This window comes from Lissotriton vulgaris, chromosome 2_1, assembly GCF_964263255.1.
Source record: "Lissotriton vulgaris chromosome 2_1, aLisVul1.2, whole genome shotgun sequence".
NCBI classification, from domain to species: Eukaryota; Metazoa; Chordata; class Amphibia; order Caudata; family Salamandridae; genus Lissotriton; species Lissotriton vulgaris.
Window position 1 is genome coordinate 383,331,173 of NC_141687.1, and position 26,565 is coordinate 383,357,737.

A 26,565-nucleotide genomic window follows, 5' to 3' on the forward strand; every position below is an offset into this window, starting at 1 on the left:
CTCAGGGACCCCTGCCCTCGAACACGTTAACCTCGTGGGTCCGATCCACTGCCGGCCCACGCGCCCAGCCCGGGCCGCCATCTTGGACACTTCACCACGAGGCCGCCTGGCCCCCGATCGACCTCAACCCTGGGCCTAGCCCGGCCTCAGACATTCCGGCACCACCCTCCACCCAGGAGATGAGCGGGCTACTTGGCAAGTCAATGGGAGAAAGAGGTGTCGATGGCTCTCCCCCGCCCAGTGCCGCTCGCCCATCGCCTCCCCGGGCGCTGGCTCCACCCCCCTGCTGGGTGTCTGGACTCCCTCATCCCGGACCTCCCGACCTCCAAGTGCGAGGGTCCGGACATCAAAGCACGCCAGCCCTATAACTGGGGCAGCTCCAGAGCAGGAAGGCAGTTGTATCTTGGAGTCGAGAGACGTAAAGAGGAACTCATCCTGGACGGACTACTGGCGCTGCCGTAGCTCTGTCCTGTGCACCATCGTCCTGCCTGTTGGCGCTGCCACAGCCGTCGTAACCTTCATCCTTCATCGTCGTCGGGATCTGCTGGCGTGGCCGCGGACCGTTGTAACCATCATCTTTCACCGGGACCTGCAGGCTCTGCCGCGGACCGTCGTCCTTCCTTCATCCATCTCGGGACCTGCTTGGCTCCTCCACGGCCCGATCATCTAGAACGCCGAGCTCGAGGATTGAGAGCTATTTTGTACTCATTGGTAACTAAGACTGTCCTGCTACCCTTTTCCTCAGCCAGAGATCAGAACCGAGGGGACCCCTGAGTCCAGACCTCCTTGTATCATACCAACGTAACCTAAGAATTGCATATAAAGTCTCGTTAACCTTCAATCTTGTGTGGTGTCCGTCTGTGGGGGGGAAGTTACTTGTCTGTACAGTCGTTGGAGACGGCTCTCCCTGGAGACCTCTCCCCGTAATCTCGGCCGACCCTCCCGGTCCGTCTAACATTGGTGGCCAGCGGCGCGATCCGAATCACCGCATAACGTACAGAGAGTAGCTCACCCCACAACGAACCACAATGTCAACTAAAGAGAGCGGATCAACTGAGAAGTTCCAAATGGAAAAACTAGAGGAGTACAGCCATCGTGAACTAAAGCAGTTCTGCATCGAACTAGGTATCGCTACCACCGGACTAAGCACCAAGGACGATTTTAAGCATGCCCTAGAATCTTGGGCAGAGACCGGGGATGTCGAAGCCCCTGAGCAAAGCACCGCGAAAAAGACCAACACGGCCCCTGAAGGGCAAAGAACCAGTCTCTCGCAAGACGAGATCCAAGAAAGAGAAAAAACCCGACTACACGAACTAGAAATGGCCCGACTCAAGATGGACGTAGAACTCAAGTTGGCCGAACAAAAAATAAACTTAGAGCACCTACGTCTCCGAGAAGAAAGAGAGGAGAAACAGAGGCAAAGGGAGCTCGAGGAAAAGAAACTAGCGTACGAACACGAACGGAACCTAGCAGAGATCAACCTGCGCAAGCAGAATAAAGAGTTAGGGGTGCCCGAGAGACCACACACCCCAGGGACCACGGAGAAAAAAGTACACATCCCCAAGGATGTTGTCCGAGAATATTTTCGAGAAGACGACATCCAGCAATGGTTTAAGGCCTATGAAATCGCGATGACTGCGCACCGGATCGATAGAAACGATTGGGGAGCCGGCCTATGGGGCAAATTCCTCAATGAGGGCCGCGATACCCTGTTACAGCTCCCAGACCACCAGATGACCTCCTACGACCATATGAAAGCGGCCCTCCTCACCCGCTATGGCTTCACGCCCGAGATGTACCGTCAGAGGTTCCGAGACTGCACACGCATCCCGGGTACAACTTGGGTGGACTATGTAACGTACTTTAGCCGAGCTTTCGAAGGCTGGATCAGGGGGAACAACGTCACGACCTACGAGCAGCTGTTCAATCTGATGGTATGGGAGCATCTGTCCAACAATTGCTTCATTGAACTACGCCAACACCTCCTCGACAGCAAGTTAACCGATCCCCGGCAGCTCGCAGCCGAAGCTGACCGGTGGGAGATCACCAGAGTGGGCCGGAATGGGTCCTACGAGCAGAACAGGAACAACAATGGTCACCACCGGCCCAGAGGAGGAGGAGGGGGCCAAGGACGAGGAAGAGACAACACTCCGGCCGCCCCCGCTACCAGCACCACCCCCCCGGCCAACCGGGGCAGCACCCCGGCGCGACCAGGGTACCGAGCCAATGTTACATGTCACCGATGCCAACGAGTCGGCCACTATGCAAACGACCCGAGCTGCCCGCAGTATCAGAGTCCAAAACCCCGCCATGTGGCCGCCGCGGCACTAGGGGAAGAACAGATCTCCGAGGAACAAGAAACAGACGAGCAAGAGTATCAGGAGTGGGAGCCAGCCGCCATGACTCTCGCGTGCTTAGGGGGAAGAGACATGGTCCCGCGGGTCCCCCTACCCGCTAACACCCAGAAGTACAGCCAATGGGTGAGCATCAATGGACAACGGGCCGAAGCCCTTCGGGACACCGGGGCCAGTGTGACAGCCGTCCGCTGTCATCTGGTGACCCCAGAACAATATCTACCGAACATTCTCTGCCCTGTGCGATCAGCCGACAACTCGGAGAGTCTGTGTCGGATGGCCTGCGTCCCCTTTGAGTGGGGAGGGGTCTCCGGCATGTTGAAGGTAACGGTCCGAGACGACGCCCCCGTGGACTGCCTCCTCGGAAATGACCTGGAGAGCTCCCCGTGGGCAGCCGTGGAGCGAAAAGAACACTTGGGGATGTTGGGCGTCCCGGACTGGGCGTGCGTCACCACCCGGTCCATGGCCGCCCGTGCCAACCATCACCCGGAAGAACCAGAATGGCCGGCGCCACCGCCTCCGGTCGCCCCAGCCGAGACCCCCGACCATGACATCCCCCTCGAACTTGCTCAACCTTCCGACCTCGCTAACCTTGACCAGTGGGCTCAAGAGGGGGGACCCACACAAGAACAATTTCGTCAGGAACAGAAGGCCTGTCCCTCCCTCGAGGGACTCCGCCAACAAGCGCTCGCCCAAAGCGCAGGGGATACCTCCGGAACTCATTGGGTCTACTGGGACAATGATCTGTTGTACAGCGAGCAACGAATCGCCGAGCTGGGGGCCAACCGAGTACTAGTAGTGCCCCTCCGCTTTAGAGACTTCCTGCTAAACCTGGCCCACGATGTCCCCCTGGCAGGGCACCTGGGACAGGATAAAACCTACAGTCGCCTAGTGACCCACTTCTTCTGGCCCAAAATGAGAAACGATGTGCACCAGCATTGCCGATCTTGCCCCACGTGCCAAGCCAGTGGAAAGAGCGGCCGCAAACTAAAGGCCCCCCTGCAACCCTTTCCAGTAGTCACGACCCCATTTGAGAGGGTCGGAATAGACATTGTGGGACCCCTGGACCCGCGTACAAGACAAGGCCATCGCTTCATTCTGGTACTAGTGGACCACGCCACCCGCTACCCTGAGGCTATTCCTCTCCGGACCGTGACAGCCCCAGTGGTCGGCCGGGCCCTGATGGGGATCTTCTCCCGTGTGGGGTTCCCCCGAGAAGTCGTCAGCGACAGAGGCACGAACTTTATCTCTAAATACATGAAGTCCCTCTGGCAACAGTGTGGGGTCACCTACCGCTTCACGACCCCCTATCACCCCCAAGGAAACGGACTTGTTGAGCGGTTCAATCGCACGCTAAAAGGGATGATCGGGGGATTGGAAGAGCCCCTCCGTCGCCAGTGGGATGTGCTGCTGCCGTGCCTCCTCTTCGCCTACCGGGAGGTCCCACAGAAGTCCCTAGGCTTCAGCCCATTCGAACTGCTATATGGGCACCCAGTGCGGGGGCCGCTCAGCCTGATCAAAGAAGGCTGGGAGATGCCTCCGGCCAAGAGCCCTCCAGATGTCTTCCGGTACCTCCTCACCCTCCGCAACCAGTCCCAGCGGTTCAGAGACCTAGCAAAAGCCAACCTAGAGGCCAGTCAAGAGGACATGAAGAAATGGTATGACCAGAACGCCTCATCCATTGAATTCGAGCCGGGGCAACAGGTGTGGGTAATGTCCCCCACAGAGCCATGCGCTCTCCAAGACAAATGGACGGGACCCTTCAAGGTAATCGAGCGCAAGGGTCCTGCCACCTATCTGATCGATATGGAGTCCTCCCGGAATCCACTCCGAGTCCTCCACACCAACAGACTGAAACCCCACTTTGCACGAACAGAACTCAGCCTACTGATGGCCACAGACAATGGGGTTGAAGACGACTCCGAGCCTCTCCCTGACCTCTTGCGGACCCAGGAGCAAGACGGCTCCGTGGATGGGGTCCGACTCTCGGAGACCCTCACCAGAGAACAACGCCAAGAGTGCCAAGCCCTCCTGTCACGGTTCGCCAGTCTGTTCTCCCTCACCCCAGGTGTCACTTCCTGGTGTGTGCACGATGTGGACACCGGAGACAGCCCTCCTATCCGCCACCGGGCCTACCGCGTACCTGATCGGGTACGGGCCTGCATCCAGGCGGAAGTAGCTAAGATGCTCACGCTCGGGGTCATCGAGCCCTCAGACAGTCCATGGGCCAGCCCGGTCGTACTGGTCCCCAAGGCAGCCGCCCCCGGAACCACACCAGAACTCCGGTTCTGCGTCGACTACCGGGGCCTGAATGAAGTCACCAGAACGGACGCACATCCCATCCCCCGGGCAGATGAACTGGTCGACCGAATGGGAGCTGCCCGCTACCTCAGCATCTTCGACCTAACAGCAGGTTATTGGCAGATCGGCCTCACACCCCGAGCACAAGAACGTTCTGCCTTCTCCACCCCCGATGGCCACTATCATTTTACGGTCATGCCCTTCGGCATGAAAAATGCCCCAGCGACTTTCCAACGGCTCGTCAATCAGGTCCTGGCGGGGCTCGAAGAGTTCAGCGCCGCCTACCTAGACGACATCGCTGTGTACAGCCACCATTGGACCGAGCACCTCCACCACCTCCGAGCAGTGCTGCAAGCCCTTCAGCGAGCTGGCCTCACGATCAAGGCCAGCAAGTGTCAAATTGGACAAGGGTCTGTGACCTACCTCGGACACCAGGTGGGAAGCGGCCTAGTGGCCCCTCTACAGCTGAAGATTGCCGCCATCCAGAACTGGCAGCCCCCTATCACCCAAACCGAGGTACGAGCCTTCCTGGGCCTCACGGGCTACTACCGAAGGTTCGTGAAAGACTATGGTACCATAGTGGGGCCTCTCACCGAACTCACGTCAAAGAATCAGCCCAAGAAGGTGAACTGGACCCCAGAGTGTCAAGCGGCATTCGAACAGTTGAAGGCCGCCATGTGTTCCGCTCCTGTGCTCCAGGCCCCAGACTACAGCCGGGAGTTCGTCGTCCAGAGGGACGCCTCCGACCAGGGCATTGGGGCGGTCCTGTCTCAAGTGAACACCGAAGGCCTTGATCAACCGGTGGCCTTCATCAGCCGGAGACTACTACCACGGGAGCAACGCTGGAGCACCATAGAGAGGGAAGCCTTCGCTGTGGTATGGGCCCTCAAGAAGCTCCGGCCCTACCTTTTTGGCACCCACTTTCGGGTACAGACTGACCACCGACCCCTGCAGTGGTTGATGCATATGCGGGGGGAAAACCCAAAATTGCTACGCTGGTCCATCTCCTTGCAAGGTATGGACTTCACAGTCGAACACCGGCCTGGGTCAGACCACGCCAACGCGGATGGCCTGTCCCGGTTTTTCCGCCTCGACGAGGAGAGTCCCCAAGAGGATGGGTAACTCTTCCCGCCTTCAGCTGGGGGGGACGCATGTTGGACAGGCCACATGAAGGGCCGCTCTCCCCCGGCTCAACCAGGCCCGAGCCCAGTCACGCAAGTACCACACACCACCATTGCACGTCCTCCGTCCCCTCAGGGACCCCTGCCCTCGAACACGTTAACCTCGTGGGTCCGATCCACTGCCGGCCCACGCGCCCAGCCCGGGCCGCCATCTTGGACACTTCACCACGAGGCCGCCTGGCCCCCGATCGACCTCAACCCTGGGCCTAGCCCGGCCTCAGACATTCCGGCACCACCCTCCACCCAGGAGATGAGCGGGCTACTTGGCAAGTCAATGGGAGAAAGAGGTGCCGATGGCTCTCCCCCGCCCAGTGCCGCTCGCCCATCGCCTCCCCGGGCGCTGGCTCCACCCCCCTGCTGGGTGTCTGGACTCCCTCATCCCGGACCTCCCGACCTCCAAGTGCGAGGGTCCGGACATCAAAGCACGCCAGCCCTATAACTGGGGCAGCTCCAGAGCAGGAAGGCAGTTGTATCTTGGAGTCGAGAGACGTAAAGAGGAACTCATCCTGGACGGACTACTGGCGCTGCCGTAGCTCTGTCCTGTGCACCATCGTCCTGCCTGTTGGCGCTGCCACAGCCGTCGTAACCTTCATCCTTCATCGTCGTCGGGATCTGCTGGCGTGGCCGCGGACCGTTGTAACCATCATCTTTCACCGGGACCTGCAGGCTCTGCCGCGGACCGTCGTCCTTCCTTCATCCATCTCGGGACCTGCTTGGCTCCTCCACGGCCCGATCATCTAGAACGCCGAGCTCGAGGATTGAGAGCTATTTTGTACTCATTGGTAACTAAGACTGTCCCGCTACCCTTTTCCTCAGCCAGAGATCAGAACCGAGGGGACCCCTGAGTCCAGACCTCCTTGTATCATACCAACGTAACCTAAGAATTGCATATAAAGTCTCGTTAACCTTCAATCTTGTGTGGTGTCCGTCTGTGGGGGGGAAGTTACTTGTCTGTACAGTCGTTGGAGACGGCTCTCCCTGGAGACCTCTCCCCGTAATCTCGGCCGACCCTCCCGGTCCGTCTAACAGTGACAGTCCTTTAAATAACTTAGAAAAGATTAATAAATAGTAAGACTTTTCTTAAGAGTACTACACTTTGCAATGTAATAAAAGACTTAACTAGCTGTAAGTTATCGAAATATTAAAATCTGAAAATAATGTAGAGACACGAACTGGTTGAAATAAATTCAAAGTAAAAAGCTACTTGAAATGAGTAATTTCTTTAAATTAACACCTCAAAAGCTGTTTAGGTTACACAAACGTCAACTTTAAACTAACAACCAGTGGTTTCGTAGATGTCGAGGACACTGGGGGGAACAGACCAGACAAATCAAAGACAGGATAAAAGTTCAGGGGTCAGAGTAGTCCAGCTGTCCAGAAGCTCTGAGACTGCCTTTTTCAGACACATGGGGCCTTACGATTGCTTAATCGGTAGGAGGTGGGTGGATTGTATGAAGCCTGTGGATGTTCTGAGCCTATGGACCCACTGAGAATTAAATCCAGGCAGGTTTAGAAGACCTGTTGTTGTGTTATTTGAAGGATTTTGTAAAGCGTGATGTTTACACCAAGAGGGTATCTTTGCACTAAAGAAGAAAAGGAAAGGGAGAAAAGGGCAGCAAAGCAACCAAGAAATAAGTCTCCGTTTGAAACATATGCGGTCCAAAGTTTGGGCGCCAGGAAGGTAAAGGAGCGACCTCCAAGGTTTGACTTATTGATACGGGGAACCATGAAGAGTTTAGCCAATTGAGATTGGTGAGAGAGAATAGACCGATAAAGTTTGAGCCGTAAGTTCTTGGGACCAGAATTGTAGACTCCATAAAGCCTTGGATTGAAGAACATAGTTTGATGGATAGCCATTGGAATTCCCAAAGGTAAGGGGAATACCAGACTTAAACAATGGCTACTGAATTTTTGACTGTCTAAATACACTGAGTGAGATTCTCTAGTAGCCCATGGAAAATCGAATTCCCATAGTCTAGCAGAGATTACAAACAAGTGAATCCCAGTTTTCTGAGCAAAGTGTCGAGAAAAAGTACCAATTTGCTGAGCATTCTTAGAAGAATGAACCAGAGTCTAGACACCTGGTTTATCTGTATGACAAATGAAAAATTATGATAAAGCCCTGATTCTTAGCTGGAGAGACTGAAGATGGAGGACTTCCTAGTTCAGGAGGTCAACAAGAAAGTGACCACCCAAATGATTGACAACCACACAAGAGTACTTCTGTTTTGTACAGAATGGGAGTTGGGAGCACACTGCCTCACAGTCCCAGCAGAGTTTGCCCCTTTGCATCCTGGTAAATGCAGTACACAGTTCAAACTTACTTCAAAAATAGCTGGAGTTTTTCACCAAAGTTGGTGAAAAAGGACTTTGATCCAACATCAATTGATATTTTTAGCATTTTTTGTTAAAGTTTTGTTTAATATTTTTTCTGTGATATGGCTGTCAGGGTGGAAAATGTTGGGCTTCGTTCAGAAATCTTAGTTGCCCAGGTTCCTCGTGACAAAGACGGATTCTATAGACACTGACGATGCGCCACCACTCACGGGGAACCAATACCGCCTGCAAGAAGGGAGCTGTTGTGATTGCCTTTTGTAATAAATAAATAAATAAATAAGGGAATCTTGAATGCCTTCACATCTTGTGTGGAACATTCGTAACACAGGAGCGAGCTTCATTACAGGTTCGCGGCCATTGCTTTCTGCCTTGGAGGAGGGGGCGTGACATTGCTTAGCCTTCACGCTCGGCACCAGGGGCTGCCCTGACTTTACACAACACCTGACAGAGGCTCTGGCATTAACAACCTGCGTGTGCAAGGAGGGGCTTGGGCCAGGCACCTGGTCGTCGTTGGGTCAACAAAGCACTGACTGGAAGATCATGCGCATTTATTTACCCATAGCAAGGGGGTTGTAAACCCTCAGAAACCTCTCAGAACGGGGAATCGCCGCGAGAATCAGTGTTTCACACCACTCGATCCCAATTCCTCTTCCACGGTTGCGGCAGATTTGCTGTTCTTGCAGCAGATTTGCTGTTCATGTCTCAAACCAGACGGCCTCGGATTCAGGGGGTGTTCCTTGCGCATCCCTGGAGTTACACCAGCCCATTAATTCCGAAAGGTGGAGTTAAAGGTGTTTCTCGCATTCTTAATGCAGGTGTTTATGCTGAAATTCAGGTTAAAGGTTTACCAAGGTTTATAGTTTGCAGCAGTCGTGACTCCGGATGGGACGAACCAGCGCATGTCTCTACACGTCGTGTTGTGCGGGGCGGGTCTGCGCGCCCTTCGGGCTGCAAGCCAGAGGTCATGCCGCCTTTGCTGCAGCTGTGCCCTTCTGCATGCATGTGGGGTCTACGCAGGCGTGGGTACTGGGGCTCTCGGTTTACAATAATTTGTATCAGGGCCTTAAATGGGATACAAACAGCGGGGGGCCTCTAACTGTGAGATAGCCACAGAGGTGTGACCAGGAGTCCTACAAGGCGCGTGGTCGAGGTAGTTAAGGGCGTGGCCTAAATCAAGTGACTCTAGAATCTTGTGCCTCATAAATTCTAAAAGTGAGTGATCACGCTGCCTGGGATGCCAGCAGGTGCAAGGGCACCATGGCACGGTCCAGAAGGCGTACACACTAAGATAAGGTTGAAAGAGCGCCCAGGGTTCAGAGGAAGAACGCGCCTCATCCCATGTGAGTAAGATTCGGATTCACGATTCTTCCGAGGCTTGGCCACAGTCCTCCTGCGGAATGTGGGAGGAGAAGCCATAAAAACAAACCACTTACATCGATTCTCATAACCGCATCGCACTATTGGACCCATGGACAGAAGTGCAGCCAGTGAGTCATGGGCCCCAGTACTAGGACCCCCCCCCCCCCCCCCCCCGCTGAATAATAAAATACAACAATAATCACGGTTCAGTAGGTTCCTCGGGCCTACTCTGGGCCCTAATGCCACTGCACCTGCTGCACCAATGCAAGCTCCACCCCTGCCCAGCTCGCTGGTCTGCCCGAGTTCTTTCTTTCACAAATACATTATTACCAAAGCAGGGCCCTGAACACGGGCAGATGAATACTCCTGCAAGCTGCAAACCCCCTCCCCCACATGCATACTATGCTGCAGTATGCGTTATTTCCGTTGGCTAAATTATGTGGCTATTTATACAGCTCGAACGGGACCCATTTCAATTGCCTTTTATAATTACTGCCGGTTCTCAGACCTGGCGAGACCCGGTCCACTTAAAGCCCTGATGTCTATATACTATCTATGTCACTAAGAGGGAGAAGTGTGCATCAAAGTAGGGGATTTGCAGGTGTGTGTGAGGGACTGTGTGAAAGGGGGAATTTATGAATGTGCCTACACAGTCTGGTGAGAGGATTATTTGATTATTACAGCTTGGAGGTCAGCCGCTCACCCAGGTTTACCGACCAGTGCAGCCGTAGGTATCTGGGGGCATATTATCAAGGGGGTTTATCTCCGCTTTTTTGGCTTTAAAAGCCAAGAAAGCGGAGATAAAATTATCTCCCTATTACCTAGCTGTCGCTAACACCAGTTAGCGACAGCTAGTAGGAGATAGCGATCATCTTGGGCCCCGCTTTGCATGTCAGTGATATTTATCACTAATGACATGCAAAGTGGGCGTGCCAAGATGTTAGCGATTGGAAACAGTCGCTAACATCGCTATCTCCTATTACCAACTTTTGGAGATTTTCGCGCGAAATGCGAATATCTCCAAAAGCTAACACCTGCCCCTGAGCAGTTCTTAGCCATGTTATCCAATGGTAGGTGGATAACATGGCTAAGAGCATTTGCTCGGTAATGCCTGAATATCGCTGACTTTTCAGCGATATTCATACATTGCGGTCGATTTTTATCGCATTTGCGATAAACCTTGGTAATACCAAGGTTCATCTGCGATAAAAATCGCCGCAGGTCGGCGATACATTTTTGTCTCTAACCAAGCAATAGCGATAATTATCGCTATTGCTTGGTAATATGCCCCCTGGTTTTTAAGCAAACTATGAGGAAATCTTCAGTTCAGGCTTCATCCTTTGAAGTGTTGGCTAGAAGCAGAGCCAGTGGAATTATGCGGTTCTGTGACCACTGCATTTTCCACAAAGTTATAGATTTGCCGCATAATCCACCCTCTTCTGCATACATTGCAAAGATTTTAACAAAAAATGGTTCTTGCTCCAACTGATCAAAAGTTACTAAAACACTGCCTCACGCGTTAATGCGCACTGGCAAGGCAACTTTCAGTTGCAGGTTGCTGTATTCAGGTGTTAAACTGATAGTAATGAGATGAGGTGGCACAACCCTAGAATAAAGTATAGAAATAAATCACTGGACATGCACACTTGGTACCGACACGGCATAACAACGGTGAGCCAGCTACAGGACAAAGGGATTCAAACAGCTTTTGACACACTCAAAGAACAGTACAAGTTCGACAGCGTAGAGCTCTATAACTTCCTTAAAATAAGGGTGGCAATAGCCAAAGCAGGCAAAAACAAGCTCACCCCATCAATAATACAATACGCCACCAGCCTGAACATAATAGGACACCAAGTAGCGCACATATATAGAGCCATGAGCCCCAAAACCTCTAAACTAAATAACAAAACTATAACCCACTGGGAAGCAGTAGCAGGGAGAGAGCTAAGTGAGAAGGAAAGGGCAGATCTATGGTCCTCCACATCAAGAAGGAAGGTGACAACAACTCTAGACCAGACAAAATTCTGGCTAGTACACAGGGCCTACTGGACCCCAGCACGCCTAGCCACCATAGGAATCAGAGAGAACAACTCCTGCTGGAACTGCAATAAGCAGAAGGGAGACCTGGCACACCTCCTCTTCCAATGCACCGAGATCAGGAAGTTCTTGGACTCCCTAAACACTCTAATCAATGACGTAACAGGCGCCACACTATCACTGGACTTTCACCATCTAATACTGGGATACACCGACCCATCCATAACATCCGAAAATGACAGAGACCTGATTGACCTCCTGCTCACAGCGGCGGTCAAAACGGTGTTGAACAATTGGAAAGACACAGCAAAGGCCACCTTTAAAGCTTGGTTCAACTGGGTCATATTCCTAAGAGGAGCCGACACCATAACAACCAACAGCCAACCAAACTCGGAGAAAAAAAGCGAGATATGGCTGTCGCTAGACAACTACCTGTCCTCTCATAAGCCACCCTGAACGTCCAGACTAGGCAATACTGCATAAACAACACGCATAGCCTACTCTGCAACACAATGTGCCTCTCTCTCTCTACTCTCTATACCCCCACACCTCTTTTTTCTCTTCACGCCACCAGGGGAGCGAAAAGACAATCAAACAGGCTGTAAGGGGGCATGGGGGAAACTTGAAAACTTGTAAACTGGACGAGAAGAAGAAGAAGCAAGCATGAGAACACGAACGGACTGACACAAACCAATCGAGACAATGCTTGCCCCCCCCCCCGGGCGCGCTATTCTTTTTTCCCTGTTTTCTTTTTCCCATCCCCCATGTGTTTCTCTCTGTACCATGTAAATATGCTCTTTATTTTCAATAAAAAATTACTGAAATAAAAAATGAGATGAGGTGAAACCTTTGCCAAGACAGTGTTAATGTATACAAGTTAGAAACTTGTGAGGTAATACCTTATCAAAATGTGCCGGATTGCGCTGCACAATTTTCCTTTTATTGCTGCCTAATGTGGTCAACCCTGTGCATAATTTGTTCCTGACCTGTCTCATCATTCCGATGGTCCTGGCTAAAAAACACTAATGTGGGCTGCAGAACATCCTTCATCGGCTTGAAAGGTAGGGTACCACCAGGGGAAAGAATTCACACTCATTTTGAGTGAAGCTGACACAAAGAAATGGAAGCCCACAGGTAATCTTATGGGGCGGCTGCTCTCCCTAGCATCTATTATTTGGGACTGTGCTGGCGTGTTGAATGTGTGCAGCTGTGTGTGCGTTTGGCCCTGTGCCAGGTGTGTTCAGGTGCTTAGTTTTTGACCTCTGCATAGAGTTGTATTGTGCAGGTATCTGTTTAGTCAGTTCAGTTTACAGTAGGCATGTGCCAATATCTATATATGGTGTACGACAGTGTATATTTGGCACATTAGGTTTAAGTCTCTGTTTACTTACCTTTATTCCCAACAGGTGCGAGAAGAATCCTATTTATTTATCTTTTGTCCACATTATATAGCTGTGAACTGATGCTTATTTTTGCCTTGATGCACCTTAAGTGATAGACAAGCCTACGTGCACATTAGGTATGCACATTTCCATGTGTATTGTTATTCTGTGCATAAAAGATAGACAGGACCCTGGCAAAAATCTGTAGACATTAGGTGTGTTTAAGGATGCTTAATTGTATACTTTAGCTGCAGTTACAAGTAGGCAAAATAAATCCATCCCTGTGCATGATTTTGGCTGCACCATATTTGGAATTATGAGTTTGTGGTAATAACCCCTGCAATTTTCATAAAGTGAATTTTGACAGCTCAAACCTAAACAAAATTGAAATGTTCGAAACTAAATGGACCATCAGTGGGCTTTGTAGTCTGCATCCAAATCACCAATCTTAATGAGTATACTGTCCTGTGCACGAATCCTCCAGCACCTGCCACTGTTTGGTGACACGGTCCAGCAGATCCAAAAACTTGTGAAAAAATAGAAGGTGCACCAGAAAAGAGTTCAATTCCAATATAAGTTTCAAAGTAACTCCTTTATTCTTTTTCTCCAAAATACAAAATGTGAAAATCTAGCCAACGAATTTCGTTCCAATACCCATAACTTCATACTTTATCAGCGCTTTGAGTTGTGTGTGGCAATGTGTTTATGATTTGAAAACTTTGGAAACCAGAACGCAGCCAATATGAAATATGGAGACTTAACAAGGTAACACATATTAGATTTCACGAACATGTCCAATACTTTTTTATTTTTTTAAAACATTTTTTATTGACAAACTGATGAGGAAAATATACATATATACACATAATGAGACAACCGTAGTTTTAAAAAAGTAAGAATTAAATCATTCTCAAAACAAAGCTTATTTCAGGATTTAAGCAAGCCGGGCCGAAGACGGCTGTAATGCCAGAAACCGGTCCCCGGAAGCTTGTTTCCTTTCCAGTAAAAGAATTGGCTTGGTAGTTTGGTCTGCCCTGTTCCCATGATGCACTGGGCCAGGGACAGACTAATTTGCATGTAGCCAGGTTCTGAGCTGGGATGGTGCAGTGAGCTAAAAAACAGTGATGGATCAAGCCCTGATCTTTGGACTGGGTAGGAGTGTTCTGCTTAATTCAGATACTCTGTCCATCACCACCCCCTTACCTGAATCGTTTTGTCCACCATAAGCGTGGAAGGGTATGCTCAGATGTGAGTCCCTTGCTCACTGCACCATCAGGATTAAAGCAAGCCGGGCCGAAGATGGCTGTAATGCCAGAAACCGGTCCCCGGAAGCTTGTTTCCTTTCCAGTAAAAGAATTGGCTTGGTAGTTTGGTCTGCCCTGTTCCCATGATGCACTGGGCCAGGGACAGACTAATTTGCATGTAGCCAGGTTCTGAGCTGGGATGGTGCAGTGAGCTAAAAAACAGTGATGGATCAAGCCCTGATCTTTGGACTGGGTAGGAGTGTTCTGCTTAATTCAGATACTCTGTCCATCACCACCCCCTTACCTGAATCGTTTTGTCCACCATAAGCGTGGAAGGGTATGCTCAGATGTGAGTCCCTTGCTCACTGCACCATCAGGATTTAAGCAAGCCGGGCCGAAGACGGCTGTAATGCCAGAAACCGGTCCCCGGAAGCTTGTTTCCTTTCCAGTAAAAGAATTGGCTTGGTAGTTTGTTCTGCCCTGTTCCCATGATGCACTGGGCCAGGGACAGACTAATTTGCATGTAGCCAGGTTCTGAGCTTGGATGGTGCAGTGAGCTAAAAACAGTGATGGATCAAGCCCTGATCTTTGGACTGGGTAGGAGTGTTCTGCTTAATTCAGATACTCTGTCCATCACCACCCCCTTACCTGAATCGTTTTGTCCACCATAAGCGTGGAAGGGTATGCTTAGATGTGAGTCCCTTGCTCACTGCACCATCAGGATTTAAGCAAGCCGGGCCGAAGACGGCTGTAATGCCAGAAACCGGTCCCCGGAAGCTTGTTTCCTTTCCAGTAAAAGAATTGGCTTGGTAGTTTGGTCTGCCCTGTTTAAGCATGGGCGAATAATGCAAATTCGCGATCCGTGAATTTGCGGATTTGCAAATTCGCGATCCGCAAAATTCGTGAATTTGCGGATTTTTGTTTTTTTGCGTGTTCGCGGGTTTTTTTTGCGTGTTCGCTGGGTTTTTTGCGTGTTCGCAGGGCTTTTTGCATCTTCGCGAGCCGCTTGCATAGCGAAGTTACCCATGCAGTCGTTTATGGGAGAGGGAGAGAGAGAGAGATAGATAGATAGATAGATAGATAGAAAGAGAGAGAAAGAGAGGGAAAGAGAGAGGGAGAGAGAGAACGAGAGAAAGAAAGAGAGGCCGGATCTCTGAAGGGCCAGATTCCTGAGTTGCCCCTACAGAACATACAGCTTTTTATTTTTAGCAAAATGCATATGAAAATTGTGCTGTAAAGGTTTCTTTTAGTTTAACCCCTCCTGACAACTCAAAATGGGTGTATTTGCCATCCTCTCCCTTCTTCCTGTTTTTATATCTGTAAGTGCTTCCTGATGAGGTTTAATTCCTTGGACAGGTGCCTCGTTGCCTACTTGTAACTATTCTCTGTCCCTGCTTCAAGGGTCAGAGCAGGGTCAGAGAATAGTTGCAACTGCAAGTAGGCAACGAGGCGCCAGGAAGCAATTAGCAGCAGGTGTCCAAGTTGAAGTTAATTTGTTTGTAACCCTTTTGTAAAAGGTTACAAAGAAATTAGGTTCAACTTTTGCACCTGCTGCTGTAACCCTTGCTTGGCTGAAAATTCGTTCCTGCTGATTCGCGGATTTTACCGCGATTTCGCGAGATTCGCAGATCGTGAAATCGCGGAAAATCCCCAAATTCGCCCGCGAAATGGATTTTACGCCCACCCTTAGCCCTGTTCCCATGATGCACTGGGCCAGGGACAGACTAATTTGCATGTAGCCAGGTTCTGAGCTGGGATGGTGCAGTGAGCTAAAAAACAGTGATGGATCAAGCCCGGATCTTTGGACTGGGTAGGAGTGTTCTGCTTAATTCAGATACTCTGTCCATCACCACCCCCTTACCTGAATCGTTTTGTCCACCATAAGCGTGGAAGGGTATGCTCAGATGTGAGTCCCTTGCTCACTCTGCACCATCAAGATTTCAGCAAGCCGGGCCGAAGACGGCTGTAATGCCAGAAACCGGTCCCCGGAAGCTTGTTTCCTTTCCAGTAAAAGAATTGGCTTGGCAGTTTGGTCTGCCCTGGTCCCATGATGCACTGGGCCATGGACAGACTAATTTGCATGTAGCCAGGTTCTGAGCTGGGATGGTGCAGTGAGTTAAAAAACAGTGATGGATCAAGCTCTGATCTTTGTCTGGGTAGGAGTGTTCTGCTTAATTCAGATACTCTGTCCATCACCACCCCCTTACCTGAATCATATCCTGAATATAGCATGTTTCGAACAGATGGCGCAAGCCTTGCCTAGGCGAGACGTAAAAATCAAAACATATTATCAGAGGACGTTTATGGTTACCATGACCATTAAGTACCGTTGACTTATCTTGCCAACATGTTTCTGCCCTTTCTTTCTTGAGCAACATGGTCTCAGGCATTCATCAGGGCCAGGTCTAGGTATCCCTACACCTACATACTAATAGCGCAGAGCATCATAGAACATAATAAGAAAGGACCTACATCTCTCTTTTAAATTTTTCATCAGGAACATTAACCTAGTTAGGAGGAGAGAGATAACAAATAAAGATTTATGTAGCAGCGGCAACTGGAGAGACACATAACGCAACCCACAAAGGTAAGCTTCTCATCATGGCAGCGCCATTGGATTAAATTCTGACAGTCCTGTACATTAAAAACTTAAGGCAGTAACAAACGTGACACAGTGATACGCTATGCGGAACTCCGCGAAGTAACAAAAAAACTCTGCGGAGTTCCACGAGTGGCAGCGTTCAGTGTGAACTGCCGTTCGTGCTTATCGTGATGCCGCTAGAGTAGAAATTCTACCCGAGTGGCAGCTGGCGCTTGCCAACTTACCACAGACTGAAGACCACTCTACACTACTGCACTGTATGACACTCTGCTCTGCAACAATGCCCTCTCTGCCTCTGAACTGTACTCTACTCTACTATGCTCCACTGCACTTTATGCCACTCCACTCTGCACCACTCTACGCTACTGCACTCTAAACCAATGCACTCTACGCCACTACACTCTACGCCACTCTAATCTACTGTGCACCACTGCACTGGATAAGCCTGCACTTTACACCACTTTACTCTAAGCATCTTCACTCTGTACCTCTCTACTCTACTCTGCCAGTGCACACTACCCCACTCTACTATGCACCACTGCACTGTTAGCCACTGTATTCTGGACCACTCTACTCTACATCAATGCACTCTCTGAGAATGTGCTCTGACACTCTATCTGCAACACTGCGCTCTCCACCACTGAACTCAATGTCACTCTCCTTTGCACCACTGCACATTATGCCACTGCACCCTGCACCACTCAACTGCACTCTATGCCAATGCACTCTATGCCACTACACACAACTATACTCTGCATCATTTCACTCTACATCTCTCTAATCTATTCTGTACCACTGTACTCCACTGCAATCTACACCTCTGTTCTTTAGGCCACTGCACTCTACACCAATCTACTTTATGCCAATGCACTTATCCCACACTACTCTACTATGCACCATTGCACTATTCACCACTGTACTCTATGCCAATTTACTCTAATCTTCTTGGCAGCACTGCACTCTAAGATACTCTACTCTATGCCACTGCACTCTATACCACTACAATCTACACTGTGCCACTCCACTCTATGCCACTGCACTTTACACTACTTTACTTAAAACCAAAACACTCTATGCCACTGCACTCTCTGATAATCTGCTCTGCACCATTGCACTGTACCCCACTACACCCTACTTTGCCACACTCTACTCTGTGCCACTGCACTCAACACCTCTCTGCTCTACACCATTGTACTCAGTCACTTTACTCTGCACCACTCTACTCCACTACACTAATACACTAATACACTCTACAGCACTGCACTGTATGACACTCTGCTCTGCAACATTGCACTCTCTGCAACTGAACTGTACTCTACTCTACTTTTCTTGGCAGTCGGGATGGACTGTTCCCATGAGGCGCAGGGTCAACACTGATTTGCATATAGCTGGGTCTGAACTGAGGCTGCAAGGTGAGCTAAAGAATTATGATGGATTCAACCCAGATCTGTGAATGAGGGTGAGTGACTGAAAAGTTTCAGCGCTCCGTCCATCTTCTCCTTGTGTTTGCTTTGTTCTCCCTAAGTTGGCAGGGTATGCCCAGACGTGGGTCCCTTGCTCACTTTGCCACTGGATTTAAGCTAGCCTGGCTGATGAAGAGTGTTACCCAGAAACCAGTCCCAGGATGCATGTTTCCGGTTCAGGGAGAACCTGGCTTGGCAGTTAGGGCTGGACTATTCCCACGAGGCACAGGATCAAGACTCATCTACATATTGCTCGGTCGGAACTGAGGTGGCAAAGTGAGCTACAGAATGATGATGGATTCAACCCAGATCTGGGACTGGGGGTGAGTGTCTGAAAAGTTTCAGCGCTCCGTCCATCATCTCCTTGTGTTTTCTCCACTCTGCACCACTCTATTCAACTGCACTTTACACCAATGCACTCTACACCACTCCAATCTACTGTGCACCACTGCAGTCAATGACACTGCACTCTACACCACTTCACTCCAAGCCTCTTCACTCTATGCCTCTCTACTCTACTCTGCCAGTGCACACTCTTCCACTCTACTATGCACCACTGCACTCTTTGCCACTGTACCACTGTACTTCGGACCACTCTACTCTACACCAATGCACTCCCTGACAATGTACTCTGACACTCTATCTGCAAGGCTGCGTTCTCCGCCACTGAACTCAAAGCCACTCTCCTCTGCACCACAACACTCTATGTCACTGCACTCTGTGCCACTGCACTCTACACCACCACAAGCCACTCTACTCTGCATCATTCCACTCTACGCACTCTAATCTATTCTGCACCACTGTAGTCCACTGCAATCTACACCACTGTACTCTAGGCCACTGCACTCTAGGCCACTCTAATGAAACACCTCTGAACTGTACCCCGTACTACTCAACTCCTTAGCTAGATAGATTGATAACAGAAAGATAGATCAACAGACAGATAGATCAACAGACAGATAGATAGATCAACAGACAGATAGATACATCAACAGACAGATAGATAGATAGATCAACAGACAGACAGATAGATAGATCAACAGACAGACAGATAGATAGATCAACAGACAGACAGATAGATAGATCAACAGACAGATAGATAGATCAACAGACAGATAGATAGATCAACAGACAGATAGATACATCAACAGACAGATAGATAGATACATCAACAGACAGATAGATAGATAGATCAACAGACAGACAGATAGATAGATCAACAGACAGACAGATAGATAGATCAACAGACAGATAGATAGATCAACAGACAGATAGATAGATCAACAGACAGATAGATACATCAACAGACAGATAGATACATCAACAGACAGATAGATAGATAAAAGACAGATAGATAGATCAACAGATAGATAGATACATCAACAGACAGATAGATAGATAGATCAACAGACAGACAGATAGATAGATCAACAGACAGACAGATAGATAGATCAACAGACAGATAGATAGATCAACAGACAGATAGATACATCAACAGACAGATAGATACATCAACAGACAGATAGATAGATAGATCAACAGACAGACAGATAGATAGATCAACAGACAGACAGATAGATAGATCAACAGACAGACAGATAGATAGATCAACAGACAGATAGATAGATCAACAGACAGATAGATACATCAACAGACAGACAGATAGATAGATCAACAGACAGATAGATAGATAAAAGACAGATAAATACATAGATAAAAGTTAGATAGATAGAAAGATAAAAGGTAGATGGATAGATAGACTTTAGATAGATACATCAACAGACAGATAGATAGATAGATCAACAGACAGACAGATAGATAGATCAACAGACAGACAGATAGATAGATCAACAGACAGATAGATAGATCAACAGACAGATAGATACATCAACAGACAGATAGATACATCAACAGACAGATAGATAGATAAAAGACAGATAAATACATAGATAAAAGTTAGATAGATAGAAAGATAAAAGGTAGATGGATAGATAGACTTTAGATAGATACATTAAAGATAGATAGGGAGTTTTTTTATGTAGCTCTATATGTATACAAAGCTGTGATTATCAAATTCAGTGTAAAATATGCTTCCCCAAAGCCTCCCTCCAAAAAAAAGTTGAGTATATATGTCTAGCAGTGTCTGACCTAAAACTGATGTTTGCAGCAACGGGGCTCCTGCTTACCTGTATTTCCGACAAGTCGCTTATTTTATAAACTGATCCAATGCCACAAAATCAACCAGGAGGCCCCCATCAACATTTATAGGTATTGCAGTGTAACTGAGATGTACACAGATAAAACGTGATCCTGAGGGTTTCTCCGTCAAGCTCAGTCCTTCCCTAGGTGCCATGGCATCTTACAGAAAACAGTGCAGCTGCCTCATCCAGTATGTTTTTCTATTTTCACATATCAAAAGGAAATGACCCGAGCTTGACATTTTGTTGATCGATACATAGTGATCAAAGTGAAAATGCTCAAAAACAATGGCATGTGAACCACCTGATTGCTGTTCAACTCTGAAGATAGCATGTGTCTATTTAGAACAGATTCAATCAAATGGGAGTCCCGTGTGGATTATTTTGAGCTACGAGAACAAAGAGTTTCCCCAAGGAAAAAAAAGTGCAGCATGAGTAACTGCAGAAAGTAAAGGCATGTGATGATCCATGCGAAACCTAGGTCTTTAATGATCATAATCCATCTGCTGGAGAAAGGATGTGGGGTAACGCCCAGAGATGCCGACTTTGGAGCTAGGGAACCAGGTCGATTCTTGGCATCGGCTCAACATCCTGTGATTCAGGGCAAATTACTTAATCTCCCTGGGGCTACCAAGAAATTAATGTATCCTTGTGTAATATAACTGGTGCTCATGTAAAGCACTCCAATCCCTTCTGGTTGAGTTAGCGCTATAGAAAAACTGCAAAACAAAAACTAGCGGAAGACAGAGAGAGGATGCAACGACAGGCAGGAAAGAACGGGGAGAGAGAGAACAACATAGAAGGATTGTGAGAGGCAAAGAGAAATAAATAAATAACAAAGTAGCACGTTCAGGAAAGAAATAACGGTATGGGTAAAAACAGTAGCGCTTGTGAAAAGCGCTCTTAAAGTAATCTGTCTTGTAGCAATGCATTAAAATGGCCCCTGTGTATGTTTAGCTTAGCAGTAATTGGCCGCTGCTCTTGGAGAGGGCTACAGATAGGAAGTGACATGACACATACATGCCATGGGCAAATGAGGAAAAGTAATAATGAAGTGATGAGGGAGCCAGCCTATGGGCGGGCTGTAGCCCAAAAGCAAACACAACAGGTCCCTTTTCGAGACAGGGCTTACGTGCCACCTAGAACAGAGACCTAAAAAACGATTTCTCCAGCAAGTGCGTTAACCACCAGAATTATCTGACCATTTTTATTACTCCCTGAAACTTACTGGGCAAACAAAGCTTTCTACAGTACTGCCATACCCACAAACAATATTTTAAAATGCAACCTTAGTTACATGCTTCTAATGGGGTGTAATGATTGTTATTATGTACTTCTCCTTCCGGCCATGCACATTACACCAATGGATATTTAACGGCGCATATCTACATTTGGTAGAACACGAATAAGATAACCGTTACAGTACATATAAAGACAGGATATCCAGATTGGAATGGGTTAATTCCAATGTTGTAACTTACTGCACTAATTAAACTGCACTGTGAAACATGGTCAAATGTTTTCATGCATGGGTTTCCACAAACAAGAATCAATCTGAATTTGTCCTTAATTCTTAATGTTTACACCAAGAAGAAATATTATACACTGCTATCACTAATTCAGGGGCTTATGCTTGCTTATTGGTTTAAGAACTGTTCACAATAATGCAACTGTGGCGGTTCCTATTGTTCTAGCCTTGATACAGTTGTGGGTATTATCCTCCTAAATATAATGAAACATGTGTTGGCTAAAGCTCACAAGATTTCATAAACAAGCATTTACAATGCAATAGGTCTCAGATTAATTAAGTTACAGCTATTGGCATTGCTAAATATTGCAACATCAACTGCAACAAAAGTCTATAAATTGTAGGCCAAAAAAATGTGTATTTATTTTTGTAGCACTGGTGGCATGCTTTAGATGAATATGTTTAAAAGTAAAGTGCGCCATACTGCGATTGCTACAATAGTTAATTGTGGATGCCTTAACAATTGATGTGTGCACTGATGGCTGGTGGTATGTGTGCCTGTAGAAATTGTGCACTGATGCTGTGTGGTTGTGTGTGTGGTTGTGTGTGTGTGGTTGTGTGTGTGTGTGTGTGGTTGTGTGGTTGTGTGGGTGTGGTTGTGTGTGGTTGTGCGTGGCTGTGGGTGTGGTTGTGGGTGTGTGGTTGTGTGTGTGCTTGTGTTTGTGGTTGTGTGTTTGTGGTCGTGGGTGTGTGTGTTATTTCCTAAGTTTGTGCTTCAGCGGTGCAAGGGCTCTTAAAACTCATTACCTTCCAGAATGGGTGACTTGACTCCTACACCTTGTAGTCCTCATTGTTGTATGTAACCTTTCCTATACAATAATTTACACACGTATCTGCATAATGTGTGTGCCATGTAAGCTGCTCTGACACCCTACACTAGTATGAGTAGTGTAGAGGACCACCCAGCCTCTACCTAAGAGAGGTGTGATGTCATCATCACGTAGCTCTCCACTGGGGGCAGACAAGAGTCAAAAAATGGGTGTGGAGTCGCTCGGGGCTCCCACCAAGACTAACACCAGGTGTCTGTGCTCTATTCATGTACTTGGCCGGCTATGCGGCTAGGCCTATATAGGCAATCGTATAGGGCCAGCAATCTCCCCCTGCAACACACAGGGTTGCGGTTACCTGGCTGCAGCTTTACCCCACCACCGCAACCCCACCAAGTACCAGTATAAAAACAAATACATACATGTGAGAGAGGGACTATGTGGGCACAGTTGGAAGGTGGTAGTGAGGGAAATCTGTAGAGAAGATCGTCATTCTGGGCGCCAACAAAAATTGTCACATCAGATGCCAACTTTGCTAAAGTCAGCCTTGGTGGGAAGATTAGAACATCGCAGCTAATTTGGCAATGCAGACGATCTCTTTTGTAGCATCTGTGAAGGTTACTTTAATAAGACTTCTACCCAGAGACTTTGGATTTGTGTTGGATTTTTGTTTTCAAGCTACATCTATATTGTACACTCTCACAATCACATCATATATTATGAAGGGGATAGCAAACAAATATGAGTGCCTGCTAGCTGCGTTCCTTCGGTACAGAGCAGAATTGTGAGAGGTGGCCCACTTCGAGTATTGCGGTAATGCTGAAGGGAAACAGAAAATGTGCCTCCAATGCAAGAGGAGCTAGAGGGAGCTTGGGTGCCGGAGGAAATCTCTTTGGATGTTTCAGGATAGCCTCTTGGATGTTGCATTGAAGGCGAGCGGGGCAGCCGCGCTGGGAGCAACATGTACCCTACGTTTCCTTTACGAGTTCCAGACCTGGCTGCATGAATATGAATCAGCCGGTGGAAAGTTGTGGGGAGCTGTTTGTGCATCTCTTGAGGGATTGTTCAGCTTTGGGATGTCGGTGAGGGCATGAAATCTTCAGGACGGGAGCGAACAATGGCAAGCAGTACAGGAGCGAGGGTAAGTGAGGGTGCTGCTGCCTACTTGAGGGGGCAGAAAGGGGCTGCGTTACTTACTCCGTCATCTGCGAGTATGTAGCCAGCCGTATAATGAGGGTGTCAGAGTGCTACATAGTGTGTTCATCAAAGAAGTGCTGAATTAATTGTGCACATTAACATCACAGCTGTTTTTATGACGGAAATATATTTATTATTGTTCTGTAGTTCCGCATGGCATCTGTCTCTGTGGTACCATGCTGCTGTTAAAAAAAAATCACAGTATGGCATTTTACCCGTCGGAAAAGTTGTGTTAACATATTTGAACATATTTCACTGACATAACGGTATGTTGGTGCGCGCCGTGGAGCCCCGCTCTGCCCTCGGCCGAATACGGTAACTTTTGCCGATGTCTGCATCGAGTACTACTGGTTTCCTTTCAGTGTGTTTTTGTGCAGCATTTGTACACAGTGCTTGAATGCTGTGTGCGCGCGCGCCACTGCAGGCATATGTCTTCAATTATCGCGCCCGCTTTGGCAAGATAATTGAAGACATATGGGCTTTGGTGCTCGTAACAGACACCAATAGGCCATGGGGGGAGCTACGCGACCGCCAATGGCCTATTGCATGTTCTGTTTTAAAAATACACGCACACAAGGCCCAATCAAAATGGACCCAGGAAACAACACGTACGAGCTGTGTGGAATTTCCAGGTCCATTTTTAAAACCCTGAGAAAAGGACTCTGGCTGCGCGAACACTTCTGCGCAGTGTACGCTAGGCCTAGACCTAAAAAGAGGTTGAAGTACCCAAAAAATAAATCTACAACAAGAAACGTTATTCTCTTTGCCTTAGAAGCCTTATTATGCATTAAGTTATGATTAGCTGCATGTGTTTCATACTGTCAAACATTGTAACCAATTAGGCCAGAACAAATAAAAAGCAGCCTTTGTATCCATTTAGGCCAGAACAGATTTACTGTTACCTTTCTCCTTCTTGTCTATTTCTTTGTGACATAGTAAAATAAAAATGTATCTTTTGACTGCAGACTGCCAGACTGTTTTTTATGATTTTGCCCCTCCACCTTTACCCCCAATTTATGGGTTCCAGGAGTAAATGTTTTCCATTTCCAGCACTGTAGATTTTACATTGAGACTCTATACGCGCTGCTGCGTGGATTTCTGTGTGGTTACTTTGTCTGCGGCTTGGGGCACAGCTGTATGCAGGGACTGACCCGGATGTTCTTTCTTCACAGACGCACAACACTACGGGGCGTTGGTAGCTGGGATACTCCTGCCTCTGCTGCTGCTTCTCCTCCTCCTGTGCTGCTGCTGGTGCTGCAGGAGCCGCTCATTGGATTCAAAAGACAGGTACCCAATCTGGATAACGGCCTCATCTCAAGACTGTTCACCACAGCACCGTAGAGAAATAGAGTATCAATGCAGAGAGCAGTTTCAACCACACTAAGATATTCTAATATCCTCCCTCCATCACTTGATTCCGTTATCCTAGGGTGTCGTCACTTTACTACAAGATGCCCCACCCATCACATAACTGCAATATTCTTGTGTCATTACTTTACTGTAATAGACTTCCACCTTGACATTATTATTCTATCCCTATGCCACTTTGCTGTAATCTCTCTGCACCATCACTTTAGTGCAATATTCCTGTATTGTCACTTTATTGTAATAGACTTCCATCATCATATTATCATACTGTTCCTTTGCCACTTCACTGTCATTTCTTTGTAGCATCACTTTACCACAATATTTCTGTATCACCCTTTTGCTGTAGTGGTTTTCAACCATCACTTTATTATAATATCCCTGTGCCACTTTGCTGTAATTTCTGTGCACCATCACTTTAGTGCAATAGTCCTGTATTGTCACTTTAGTGTTATAGACTTCCTTCATCATATTGTCATATTTTGCTGTACTGGTTATCAACCATCACTTTATTATAATATTCCTGTGCCACTTCACTGTAATTTCTCTGCACCACCATTTTCTGCAATATCCTTTCGTCGTCACTTAACTAGACTCTTGCTATGACCGAATGTTAGGGAATTATAACATTACGCTGCTTTGCTTTCCGCTACCGTCGCTTTACTGTAATCATGTTCCCTAGTCAGGATCATAATTTTGTAATATCACTCTACTATTATGTTACTGCTACCTCCCTCCACCACTCCATGGTTGTAAAATACCTGGTATCTCTACAGCAACATCCTTTTCACAGTCACTCTTTTCTTTGCTATTCTACTACCACTCATTTACTGTCTCTTTACGGAAATGTTCCTCTGCCATTTCATTACAGTGATATTATCTGCTATTTGTAAAATTCCATTGTAATCAAATTACTGTAATAACATTTTCAATTTACTCTAATGTGCAAAAATCATTGCTTTACTATAATATCTCTCCACAGCACTTTGCTGTAACTTCCCCAGAGGAAAGGTCTACTTCCTTGTACTCGCACAAGAGGCATAGAAGGCACACCGGCCATCTCACTTTCGCATGATTGCTCAAGGCTCTTCCCAATTGGAGCATTTATCTCAGCTCCACGAGGGAAAGAAACTTGCCTCTTCTCAGGCATTCTTCTCCTCTCCTGAAGGGGAAAAATGGCTTTGAATGAGGTTCCTGGGTAACTCTGTAATAATATAGGCAAATGTGCCCATGGGAGGGCTGGCCCT

At 48.0% G+C, this 26,565-nt stretch overlaps 1 protein-coding gene across 1 annotated transcript in view; it reads left to right on the forward strand.

Annotated features, from left to right (window-relative positions):
• The window catches only part of SCARF1 (scavenger receptor class F member 1), a 300,041-nt gene that overhangs the window by 164,869 nt on the left and 108,607 nt on the right, over positions 1-26,565 (forward strand). Inside the window, exon 8 of the mRNA XM_086955211.1 lies at positions 25,126-25,240. Coding sequence (XP_086811337.1) covers positions 25,126-25,240 — 115 coding nt within the window. The remainder of the gene's footprint in view (positions 1-25,125; positions 25,241-26,565) is intronic.